The sequence below is a fragment of the Branchiostoma belcheri genome, unplaced genomic scaffold (genome assembly GCF_001625305.1).
Source record: "Branchiostoma belcheri isolate BF01 breed outbred unplaced genomic scaffold, Haploidv18h27 scaffold81, whole genome shotgun sequence".
Classification (NCBI taxonomy): Eukaryota; Metazoa; Chordata; class Leptocardii; order Amphioxiformes; family Branchiostomatidae; genus Branchiostoma; species Branchiostoma belcheri.
Genome location: NW_017804476.1, coordinates 1,056,662 through 1,069,430, shown reverse-complemented (window position 1 = coordinate 1,069,430; position 12,769 = coordinate 1,056,662). Strand labels below are relative to the sequence as shown.

Genomic DNA, 12,769 nt, shown 5'->3' with positions numbered 1-12,769 from the left:
CTCCTGTTCCAGTGATTGGCCAGACTCAACAAACTCCTGTTCAGTGATTGGCCAGACTCAACAAACTCCTGTTCAGTGATTGGCCAGACTCAACAAACTCCTGTTCAGTGATTGGTCAGACTCACCAAACTCGTTATCTTCCTTTATATACCTATCTCCTACTTCTAACATTACCAAAGCATTTTTGATCCATGGTAGTACTATACTGCACTAAGTGCACTTACATGTACATGTTTAATATGAATAGCTCCCCTGGAGTGCTATACTGGGTATTTTAAAATATTTGCATTGATAGGTGCATACTACTATGTATATGAGGGTATCTTTTATTGTGTCTTCCCAATGTATAGTTTGTGATGTTGCGTGTGTACATAATGTAAATAAAGAAACACTAGTAGAAGGAACCACATTTGGTGTACATTTCTTTTTGTGTAGAAATTAAATAAATGTTAAGATTACATTCAATCTTCTTAACATTTAATTTTGTCGTTGTTCCCATATGAATACACACATACATGTACTAATGTGTAGAACATGTACATATTACTAAACTGGGGTATACATTCTGTACATTTACTTGTGTGTCATAGTTATTTACACATGCTAGGCACTTTAGGAACACTGACAGGAAGTTAGGCCAAAGGTCCAAGAAAAGGTTATCTCATTTCCTGTCCTCAATTTCTTGCATGTCTGTTACCTTAGGGGAGCTGTCAAACGGCGGAATCTGGGAGAAGTCCAAATCCCTCCTTCTATGAAATTGCAACATTATAAATTGTAACCCAACACTAGTTACCATGGTGACAGACGTCTGGTTCAGGTCATTGACCTTATTTGTTTTGGGAAGAAGAAACTGAGCAAAAACAATATGTTTTCCTTCTGCAAAGGTAAGCATAAAAGGGGAGGACTTCAATGAAGAACTGTAGGTTGGAAACAGCCTTGCTGTGGTCCCTCTCCTGTGTACAGCTGCTGACAGTGAGTTTGTTTGGAGTGCAGACTTGGGATGGCACACTGTCAGGAGAGAACAGGGACAGATGGGACCAGGCAACATGGGTTCACTTCCCGTACCCGTAAACATGACACACCTGGCTTTGGACAACATATTAGACAGGTCTGTTAAACTGGATGTTGCCAATTTGGAACTGTCTTATACATTGTGGGCCTAGTGCTTAGTAAGATTTTATTTCATAGCTGGAAAAAAAACAGATGATTTCAATGAGTGCTTGGTGGGATTTCATTTTTCATAGAGTCATAAATGTGTAGAAAGCACTACTGTATCCATGTATTTGTGATCACGAGTTGGACTGACAATGGAAAAACTGCAGCTGGCCATATTGTCATCATCAATTATCTCTCAGGACAGTTATAATATAATTACCTTCCCCAAGAAGGTTAGTTTTTAGTAGCGTTTGTCCATCTGTGAACAACATAACTCAAGAAGCTTTATATGCATTGTCAAAGAACTTGGTACGTGGGTAGGTCTTGATGAGTCCTAGAAATGATTAGATCCTGGCGAATTTCCTTGGTACTGCAGTAGAACTTCCGCTTTTGATATCTCGCGATCTAGACATGCTAGGGTCACAAATTTTGGGTGGTAGATAGTTCTTTGGCTAGGGAATAAGTGACATGAGTTTGGGCCCCCTAGTGGCTTGTTCTGGAACTGCAGGAGCGTTTGTTCAAAATTTTTCGAAGGAAGGTAACTCAAGAACCGGTCCTGTTCTGTCCCTTTATAACATGGTAACTTTATGTATTGCCACCCTGAACTTCACTGCTCACCATAGTACAATTGTGGCTTAACTCCTATTTATTATGTAAGGCGTCAGAGGCTTAGCGGCTTACACTGGGGAGACCGGTCTGGTGGGAGGGGAACCTGAACCTGACCGACTGAACTCAAGTCAAGGTCACTGCACAGCACTGGCGGCAATGACCTTCAAGCAGATGTATGGTCAGTCAAACCTGCTCAAGCCGGCCACCCAGGGTACCGGAGTAAAACGGTCGGGTTGGACAGGTGGTCTCCTTGAAGGGGACGAAGTTCCCGACTCAGAATATGACTCAGAGATAATCGTCTCCGATTCGAGGTGTTTCAATGTCAAATACTGCAGGTAACTTTAAGTTCCCAGTGCCTAAACTTCACAGTTTCTGGCAAATTAAGTAATGTTTGGAATACATAAAGCTTTTTGCATTTTCACTCTTTTTGTACAATGTGTGTCTTGTGTCTTTTTTGGTGGTGTTAGTTTTTTTGTTTTTCTGGATGCCTTCCTTGCAAGAGTACATTTTTTTCTGTCGTTATGCTTCCGTGTTCATGCGGAATGTTGCGCCCATTTTCAGAGTTCTGCAGCAATACTCGGTCGAGAGGCTCGGGGACGACTCCGTCAGTGTAACGGGCCTGTTCTCTGAGTTCTTCCCGGCCAGGGCGGTCCCTCCACCCGGATGGGCTGACCAGGTGTTCGGGCTCACTGTACAGGTTGTCAGGGGACCAGGGAGAGACGGCCCAGCCGCGCGGGCTTTTCTCAGAGATGGCGCGAAAACACAAACATAGCCTGGTTCACCATCCTCTATAATAATATAATAATAATACTGGTTTATTTCTTTCATACTATGCTGTACAGAGTAGCAGGGTCCCCGCAGGGCCCTGAATTGATCTGCCGCATTACAAATTGTTAAAAACGGTTGGCACAAACATTAAAAGCAATTATTAAAGACAGTTAAAAACAGCAATTATTAAAAGTATTTACAATAGGTGGCGATCATAGTCAAGCGGTTAAAAACAGCAAAATTTTTAAAAGTATTTACACTGTGTCACTCTACACTGGGTTAGTGCGGTGTTTTACCTAGCCTCCTGTGCAGGCCCCGCGGTTGCTTTCCGCCAAAGCAACCTTCTCTCGGCGGCTATGTAGGATGGCCGGCTATATTAAAACAACGCGTTAAAAACTCTTCCCCACCGCCGCGGGGCCTGCACAGGAGGCTATGTTTTACCGGCCCCAGTCCTATACTTAGAAGCTTCGGGAGCGCTGTCCCGGCATATCATCTGACTATCAGTTTACCAATTTCTACTCTTTCTAGCCGCTTCCCGAAACCTGGTAGAGGTTACACAGCTTGAAATGGGCCTGGGCGGGCGGGCAGTTCTCACAGCTAGTAGCTAGGAGCCTATGGTCTCAGTTGCAAGGCTGGTACACACATACATGCGTGCTCCTCTGCTAACGACAACTTAGTCTACTTGTTGTCTTAGTAAAAAAAATAGCCTTCACGATAAATCAATCTTAATGACTTAATTCTGTAATGTACCTCCTTGTCGCCTTCCTCCCTGCCTCTTTGGTATGAAGTAAAGAAAAAATACAAAGTAACAACAGCTCACACACAACACATTCAATAGATATGTAAACTGGATAGGAACAAGAACTTTTTAATGTTTTCCTGTGATATACTAAAGAGCTAGATAGAACAATATCGCAAGCAAGCAAAACTCGAACGGTAACAAAAATACAAACCTATTTCATAATGCAACAAAGTCAAATATCGAAATAATTTCCAAACACATTCGTCAATAATGTCATAGTTATATCTCTGAAGACACTTCAATGATCAACTTTTTTTAACCTCACGAGCAAAAACATAGATCACAGACAAAACGTCGCTAGTACGTCGCTAGCACGTCGCTAGCCTCTTTTGGAATTTAGTTTTGGCGACGTCCCTGAGGCGGAGACATTTATTTCTTCACGTTGGTATCTTATCCCGTTGCACACAGCACATTCACGGAACTTAAAAGTAGTCAGAAGTCCTTCATACGTACATGTAACAACGTTCACGTTTACGATGAAAAAAGATGATGCAATATTCAAGCAGACGTAGGCTTCGGCTCGGTGTTCCATGCGTGTTGCTGAAACGACGTGCAAATGAGAACCACTAGTAGAGAAAGTACCTCAAAACATGCGTTAACACCGAGCTAGACCCTACACCTGCTTGGGGATTAATAGTAGTAGTCCAATTCTAATGCAATAACACCATTTTTACCCTCCATGAAAATAGTGGGTGCTGTTTTCAGTCTGGATGATGTTTTGGTGTATATCTCAAGATCCGTCAGAATGGGATGATATTTGGCAGGTGGCTAGGTGGGGTAAGGTGGATTGTGTAGGTCTATTTCATGGAAGGATGATGTCTACGACTTCTTCTTGTCCATCGTGATCATGTTTCCAGCTTGACCGACACCTCGTCTTGGCTCCCTGGCTTGGGGCAGTAGGGTGACACGGGGGGCGGTCTGAGCTGTACCTTGGCAGCTGTCGGTCTTGACCCTGCTTTCGTTAGCTGACTCTGAAAGTACCAGAAACATTGACACCATCAAATACAATACATCACAATTGAAGAAGAAAGGAGAGAAAGAAATAGAAGGAAAGAAGCACAAGAAAATGGTTACCTCAGCAAATGGACAGATTTTGAAAAAAAGGATAGTTTTCCAAATCTAACCAGTTGCTTGAATAACGGTGTTCTTGTGTATCTCTTTACCTGGATGTCTAACCTTCATCGGCGTATGAAAGGATAGAAGAAAAAATGGAAAGGGGGAAAGAAGGAAGGAAGGAAGGAAGGAAGGAAGGAAGGAAGGAAGGAAGGAAGGAAGGAAGGAAGGAAGGAGATAACGAAAGAATTCGTCACTTTCGAACATGTACTGTTTGGGTACAATCATCACTAGGATAAACAACAATTGACAATGTAACAGTTAAAGACTGCAGAAAGGAAAAGGTGAGAAATTTTGGGAATGAGTAAACGTCCCAAATGTAGGAGTTAAGTGGTCTCCCATACACGAACCTTCACGTCTAAAGTTCAGAGAAGGTTTTGACAACATCGCACATTGTAACAACCAGGAGACTATTTACTGCGAACTGTCATCGCCCGTCTGTTAAGCGTTATTGGGCCCTTAAGACCGCGCCCCACACCTGTTCACACCTTAAGTGTAGCGCACCTGTGTGGCGGGTAAAACACAGGTACATACCGCACACCTTGCGACAATTCTAAACACCAAAACACGGACGTAAAGTTACACTCTAGTGCAGTTTTTTCACGTGTAACTACTCGATGTTAACGCTAGCTGTTTTAATACTAAAAACCCTTATAAATGAAATATACGTATGTACGTAGCCTCTACCAGGCTTCGGAAGGCGGCTGGAAAGAAAGTAAATTTGCCAAACAGAGAGATAACATGCCGAGGAAGTTGGTCCGCTAGAGAGTATATTTTGCCACACCCGAGTGTACATGTAATAATGTACTCTGTATCGGACCGACTCCCTCGGCATGTTTTCTCTGTTGGGCCAATTTCTACTCCGTCCAACCGCCTCCCGAAGCCTGGTAGAGGCTACTACGTACGTACAAAGATACAGCTATGTTCAAATGTCACTGAAATGTCTGTTTTCCGTTTGATGTATGTGAAATTTAAAATGGATTGCCGGATTTGTAGTAGACTTCCCAGTTTCACACCTGTGTGTGTACCTAAACACGGAGAGATATAATTCTTAGCGACAAGCACAAACATCTAAACACTGCCCAGTCATTCTACTCTCCAAGCAGAGGTTTGGGTTTGGGGTTATTTTTAGCGTGTTTTGAGGCTTTTTCATCGGGGTTTCTCTTTTGCACTGAATTTTTTTTTCTGGGTTTGGTAGGAAAAAAAATCAGTGCAAAAGAGAAACCCCGATAAAAAAGCCTAAAAACACGCTAAAAATAACCCCAAACCTCTGCTTGGAGAGTACAGTCATTCATGTAAATCAATCAGGACCATTGTTTCTTCCCAAGGTCTACGAAGTCCATCCGAAATTGTATGCTTAATATATTTATTATGGTATAGTCGTATTTTTGAGTCAGCGAAGCCAAGAGAGAGAGAGAGAGAAATTTATACATACAACAGTATATATATAGGAAGTTACATGTGTACGAGAGAACGTAGATGTCATACGTAAAAATTTGGTGGAGGAAGGAATACATTTTATTTCTTCATGTCCCTTCTACGATCAATCACGAAAGAAGGGAGCTTTTTTAAAGAAATTTCCAGAAGTTTACAGAGAACTCACAAAATCCACACGTTTCAGAAAAATGTTGAATATGTCGTTTTTTAGTTCTAGCTGCTTCAGAAAAAAAGACGGACTGAAAACAAAACAAGAGGAAGTGATGAGTAGACAAGTGTTGCCAGTATAACCGCACTTCGGCGTAACACACCAGCTTCGCAAGCACGCGGCGCGGCGGCAGTTGACTACATTACACAGAACGACTTGTTACACCTAACCCTTGGACATCTAACTCTAATCATTAGTAATCAAATCTATCTAATGACAATGCCCCTACTGTACTTGGTGACAGCGAGTTCCACTCTGCAATAGTTCTAGGAAAGAATGATTTTTTTAGCACCTCAACCCTTGGTTGATAACTCTTATACTTGAACGCATGGCTCTTTCTTTCTTAAAATCACGAAAGATACACAGAGGGTATCTTGTGTAGAACACAAGTGGCATCGTGTGTGTAAGTTTTGTATCACGTCCACTGTTGTTTGAAGTGGCAGGCCCTTCGGAACAAGTTTATTTGTCCAGAGGCACATGAGGGCGGACATGTTTAGGAACCAGGCGAGGGTGTTGCCACCCATCGTTAGACATATACGTCCAAGTAGCCTCTACCAGGCTTCGGGAAGCGGCTGGGAAGAGTAGAAATTGGCCAAATAGACAGCTGATATGCCAGGGGCCCGTTTTTTAAGAGAACAGTTTGCCGCTCCCGAAGACATATCAGCCGTCTATTTGGCCAGTTTCTACTCTTTCCAGTCGCTTCCCGAAGCCTACGTCCAACACCTAACCTGATCACCTCCGGGGCTGTTTGCTGGGTCTCCTCGGCACTAGTAAGCTTCTATCCCCGCCTGGCCAACTAAGTTCATCCGGTGATTTTGTCAGCCCTAGGCTAATAAATCTTTCTCTCAAAATTTAAAAAAGGGCTGGGCAGGTTGGATCTGGTACCGAAGAACCTTGTAGGCCATGTTTAGCCTCTACCAGGCTGCAGAGGCGGCTGGAAAAAGTAAAAATCGACCAAATAGACAGGTAACATGCAAGGGGAGTTAGTCCGCTAAAGGAGTACAGTTTGCTGCTCTGGATGTTATCTGTCTGTTTGGCCAATTTCTACTCTTTCCAGCCACCTATGAAGCCTGGTAGAGGCTATAGCTAGGCATTAGTCTCCAGCAGACTCCTTTTTCAGGCTGAATAAATCGTAGAAATTGGCCTAAAAAGGGCAGGTGCAGGCCAATTGGACTCTCGAAGGCCGGGAAACTTCTTTGGCCAATTATATGCCCTTTTTAGGCCGATTTCTACGATTTATTCAGCCTGCAAAAGGAGTCTGGTGGAGACAAGCTAGGCCCCGCCAACAGTCTGAATTCTAGGCTACTAACACCTAGTAAGGGTGCCTTTTCATCCCTACCCGTAGCCGTCAAAGGCCACGATAAGTTATACAAACTGACACAGAGTAGCGTTTCTTCCCCACACCTGCAGTGAGCGGTCACCTAACACGGGGGCCAGCGAGGTTACCCCTGGAGACAATGCAAATAAAACAGACTCCCCTGCTCTTGAAACCATCTTTATTTTTCTTGAAAGCGGGGGATTTGACCCAAAGCTTGGGGAGTCAATGGTGTCAGGGCTTCGGGGGACAAAAGGTGTGAAAAGTTATCCCCCTGCACCTGCCGTACGTACGATAGGTAATCCTCCCGGTCATTATCAACATCTACCCCCGCGGTATCAACAGATACGCCCGGTGCATCTGTGAAATATTTACGTGTGGCAACGCGATATACGTACGGCGTGAAACGGAGAGGGCGGCGTATTAAAGGGGTAGTCAGAAATAGGAACGAGAAAGTTCGACACGAATTTCGCACGACGCCGTTAAATTTGTCGTACGAACACCGCACGATCACAAGGGCAGGCGGAGGAAAGTCGGGCACGTGTTGTGCTGTATTGCTACAGAAAATGCTTTAAATTTTGTCGGTTGTTGGTTCTGTCACAGTCTGCTTGAAAATTGTACGAGTACGACATCAAAATCGTACGATGGCCTACGACGGTATGCGACCCCGTCGCAACGCCAGCTATCACAAAACTGCGCAATGAAAAAAAAAGGTGTCTGTATCTGTATAGCCGGTATGACCGCCCTTCGGCGCAACACACCAGCTTCGCAGGCACGCGGCGCGGCGGCAGCTGGCTACATTATAGTGATTACACCGAACGACTCGTTACACCTAACCCTTGAACATTTAACTCTAAACATTGTTTAAAGCTATCTAATGATAATGCCCCTATTGTACTTGGTGACAGCGAGTTCCACTCTGCGATAGTTCTAGGAAAGAATGAGTTTTTGAAGGCTTGACTATTTCTTGTTATCTTCTGGGCTGGTATTAGGTACTTCGTAGTTGGTAGTTGGTACGTTCACCAGTTTATTAGTCATTTCGTACATGCATAGTCTGGACATTTTTCGTCTGTCTTCCAGAGACCCCCCACTGTAGGTACACACGTTGCGGGCAAAGTAGGCTACCCGACCTTCGGTATAGCTTGAGGTGGTCCGGGTTGTTACTACACGGTAACAAGCGGGGAGAAACGCGATCCCCGCCGGCATACACACGCCAGTGACCCCGCCACCCTCATGTCAGAGTAAATATTGCGGGGCAGACCCACAGACAATAGCCATGAAAAACACTCATCGCACCTGCACGGCTCGGGGCGACTCCAGAGTCAAAATGCCTTTCTTCTCTTTGTCCTAAACGTTTGGAAATCAAGCCACCGGCTCTATAGCAATGGAAGATTATTCTTACGTAGTCTTGAATATCTTACACTGCCGCACAATACCACTGGTATGTTAAGTGTATGGATGTCCCTGGTTTGGTTTTCTATCAACCTTGACTTTTATATACCTGTATATTCTACATGTAGATAAATTAAACTGACTCCCTTAAAATGAAAGATCATTCGTACAATATTGAGATACAGATGCACTACAAAGTTTATAGCGTTAGAATAGCTAGTTTCATACGGTATCTCCCAAAAGCGTTGGAAAAGAGGTAATTAAAAAGAAAACAAACATAATCTTTGTGTTCAACTGTCGCCTCTCCGTCGTATTTTTGTCCTTTAAATATCAAGTCAATTTGGAAGCATGAAAAGGTAAAGAACCGTTATTTTTCTGTTTCTTGTAAACTTGGTCTAATACTTTCCCCTCTGCAAAATGTTTCGGTGTGTAGACGTGTATTTGTGCGCCGGGTGGCACACAGATTGTCGTGTGAAAAGTGGATTTGTGTTGACCCTTCAAGTGGAGACACATACTAATGAGCGCCGCTCGGTGTCAAAGTCAACAGAAGGGATAGCCGGGCGCTCACACGCCATGGCGGGACGTCAACACACTATGAAAACAAAAACAACAGGTAGTCACGGGATGGAACACCTGTACTTAAAGGCATGCCGTCTTTAGGGCTTGAAAACACAATTTTTCAAAGCCAATATCTACATACTGAGTTGAAACTAGCCTCTACCAGGCACCGCGGATCGCTGGAAAAATAGTAGAAATTGGCCGAAATAAAGGGATAGTATACCAGAGAAGATCCAGGGTCATAGGATCGCAAATTGGAGCTTCTATGGCCCTGGATCTTCTCTGGTATACTATCCCTTTATTTTGTGAAAAAAAAAAAACATCAGTACATACAGGAATTATGGAGGACACATGCACCAAGAATACATCTCTTTGCGATCGCTCGACGTACATGCCCTATTCTAGTATATGCATGGAAGTTTCTACATGTATTATACCTCAATGGTATATGTGACTTGGCAATGCTCTAGCCTCCTGTGCAGGCCTCCGGGTGGGTGGGAGTTTTGATACTGCGTTTTGTAGAATTTTCAACGCTGTGGCGGGTACAAGCCTTCTCCGGGTGGCTGGTTGTAGGATGGCCGGCAAATAAAAACGCTTTAAAAATTCTACAAAACGCAGTATCAAAACTCCCACCCGCCCGGAGGCCTGCACAGCCATGCTCAACTTACGACTCGGTCTAAACTACTAGTACCGGCCTGTATCGTAGCTAGGTCTTTTTTCTCGCCCTGTGCCCTTGCTAGCCCCCTTTCTTATTCTCACCTGTACATGATTGACGTATCAATTTCATAATCTCTTGCTGTCAACATGTTAATTAGGTTTCAAATATCCTAATTTTTACAAGCCCGAACCAAACCTGTAATCACTGAATGGGTGCTTAAACATACGAGACAAAACTGCTTCTAACACTTAAATTAGATTGAATCGAATGGGGTGATTAGACTAAAATAAAGCACTTTGGGGCAATAAACGGTCGAAACGCACGAATCCCCATCTTAGTTTTTTTACAATCCCTTTTTTCTGATAATAAATTAATGTTTATTCAAGAAAATAACATATTTTTCCCAACTTCAAGAGTGTTTTTTCGTTTCCACAATGCCCGCCAGATTTTCTAAACATACGTTTTTGAAAATGATGAAACAATTCAAAACGTAGACTTGAATCTTCACATTCTCTCTCTTTTATCCAGATGTTCAAAAAAGTTACAAAACATTCTAAATTCTACATTCGTGTGTCACAGAAGTTCTCACAACTGATACTAGTGTTCAAACATTTCTCGTTCTTATGACAAAAGAACAGGAATTGTGTGACGTAAGTTTCTCGTACTAGTCGTAGACAAGAAACAGAAATTTATTAGTCCGAAGAAAAAAGTGACTAACCTTCTTCGCATAACAGTCAGGAAAGAAAATGAATTGTGTGACGTGGAGTTTCTCGTAGATGAGAAACAGAAATTTATTAGTCCGAAGAATAAAAAAAAGTGACTAACCTTCTTCGCAAAACAGTCAGGAAAGAAAAGGAATTGTGTGACGTGGAGTTTCTCGTAGATGAGAAACAGAAATTTATTAGTCCGAAGAATAAAAAAAAGTGACTAACCTTCTTGGCATGGCAATCAGGAGTAGAAAGACTCGGTCTTCTGTTTCTGTCCTTTCTTCGACACTTCTGTTCTTTGTTCTGTCCTTTAATCTGAAAACTTCCGTGAATGTCGAACTCTGCGTCTTCCTTGGCCAGACTTTCCAGTGAGGGTGGTAACAGAGAGGACGCGTTTTCGGCCGATTCTTGGAGAACTTTTCTCAAATAGTCGATGTAACCGATGGCCAACTTCAAGGTCTCGATTTTTGAGAGACGTTTGTCTTTAGGAGCGACTGGTGGAGGGATGTGTTCCCGTAGAACCCCCAGCGCGGCCGTGAGATTCTGCATGCGGACCCTCTCGCGTTCGTTCGCCGCCTGACGCTGCTTGCTCAACCCGGTGAGACGGGGCTTCCTCCTTCGGCGTCGGCGGCGACTGCCTCCGCTGAGCAGGGCAGAACCCTCCGGACTCCCGCCGCTACTGAGTCCCGAGTCTTCGAAGGAGGGCAGAGAGCTGTCCGACCCGTCTCGGTCGGCAGACGTCACCGGGGTGTCCGGCCGGAGAAGCGACGACAACCCGGCATCAGTTCCGAAGAAGTCTGCGGTTGCGTATGCCATAATTTCACCACTCGTTGAAGTCTTCTCGGATCCTCAGTAAAAACTTTAGCCAAGCCTCCAGAATAGCCAGAAGGCACAAAATATCAAGCTTCTAGAATGGCAGTTTTTGAAGCCATTTTTGTAGGTCTTCACTGTTGTCAAAATGTCGTGAAAAAGCAAGAACGCTCCACTAGTTGACACGGTGACTCGAAAACCAACTACGTCTGTGTCAATAAACTTCTCTGCGAAGTTCCGAATGGTCCCTGACGGAGATAACTTCACTGACGGTCCCTTCTCAGGGCCTGAAAGCACTTCTCTTCTCTCTATAAAAGTTGTCAAACGCCAGGACTAGGAGAAATACTACTAATGCCTCTTCAATGTCACGGCCATGGAAAGTTTGGACGTCTTCCTGCGAAAGCCTGTGTCCTACTGACCAAGTGGTTGGTGACAATGGACGAGACCAAAATCCAACTTTTTGAAGGGGCGTAATTGTGTATCATGGCAAAAAACATACGGGTGTATAACCTATATCAGGTGAATTAGCCCATAAATAAACTAACTATTTCTTTGAATAATAAATTCAATAAGTGTCTTGAAGTAGGCACATAATTTCATTGCCATTTGTCAGGAAATAGTTCGAATTGTACAACGGTACCCCTCTGTTTTATTCAAATGGTACAGCCTTCACAAGTGGTTATTACATAGCTGCTAATGATAACATTCGGGTCTATTACGGGTAAATACAGACATGACAAAAACAACAATATGGCCACTTCCCATCCAATCACAGAGGAGAAAGCCCGGTAATTAGCGGGTAGGGGGATGTGGGACATTTCACAAGAAAATTAGCGACCTCCCGTGGAATTTTCCGACCCGTACGGACTATCTGATTTTGAATTATTTTCTTGTGCACTAAATATTATGACCAAGGAGAGATTGAACCGCCTTGGTATGACATAAAATATCTTCATCAAAAAAGTAAAATCTAGTAAAGATATGTTGGATTTCTTACATAAATCGTTTGGGTAGGTATGGTAGACTGTTGTTGTTTGTATTTGTTACTGTATTTTGTTTACACGTGCAGCGTGGCAAGGTGCGATGTGCCACGTCTGTTTTTTGGTTTGCAAGGCCTTGGTCTGTGTGTGAAATGTAGCCTCTACCAGGCTTGAGGAGGCGGCTGGAAAGAGTAGAAATCGGCCAAAATAGAGAGATAAGCATGCCAAGGGAGTTTGGCCGTTCAGAGAACAGTTCG

General features: G+C 43.6%; 1 protein-coding gene across 1 annotated transcript; it reads right to left on the bottom strand.

The window, feature by feature from the left end:
• Positions 1-3,821: 3,821 nt before the first annotated feature.
• On the bottom strand, positions 3,822-11,933 carry LOC109486564 (transcription factor 21-like). The gene is made up of 2 exons (XM_019790413.1): positions 10,948-11,933; positions 3,822-4,305 (listed from the first exon to the last, which is right to left on the bottom strand). The coding sequence occupies exons 1-2, from the start codon at positions 11,536-11,538 to the stop codon at positions 4,180-4,182; spliced, it is 717 nt and encodes a 238-aa protein (XP_019645972.1). The 5' UTR covers positions 11,539-11,933; the 3' UTR covers positions 3,822-4,179.
• Positions 11,934-12,769: the final 836 nt, after the last annotated feature.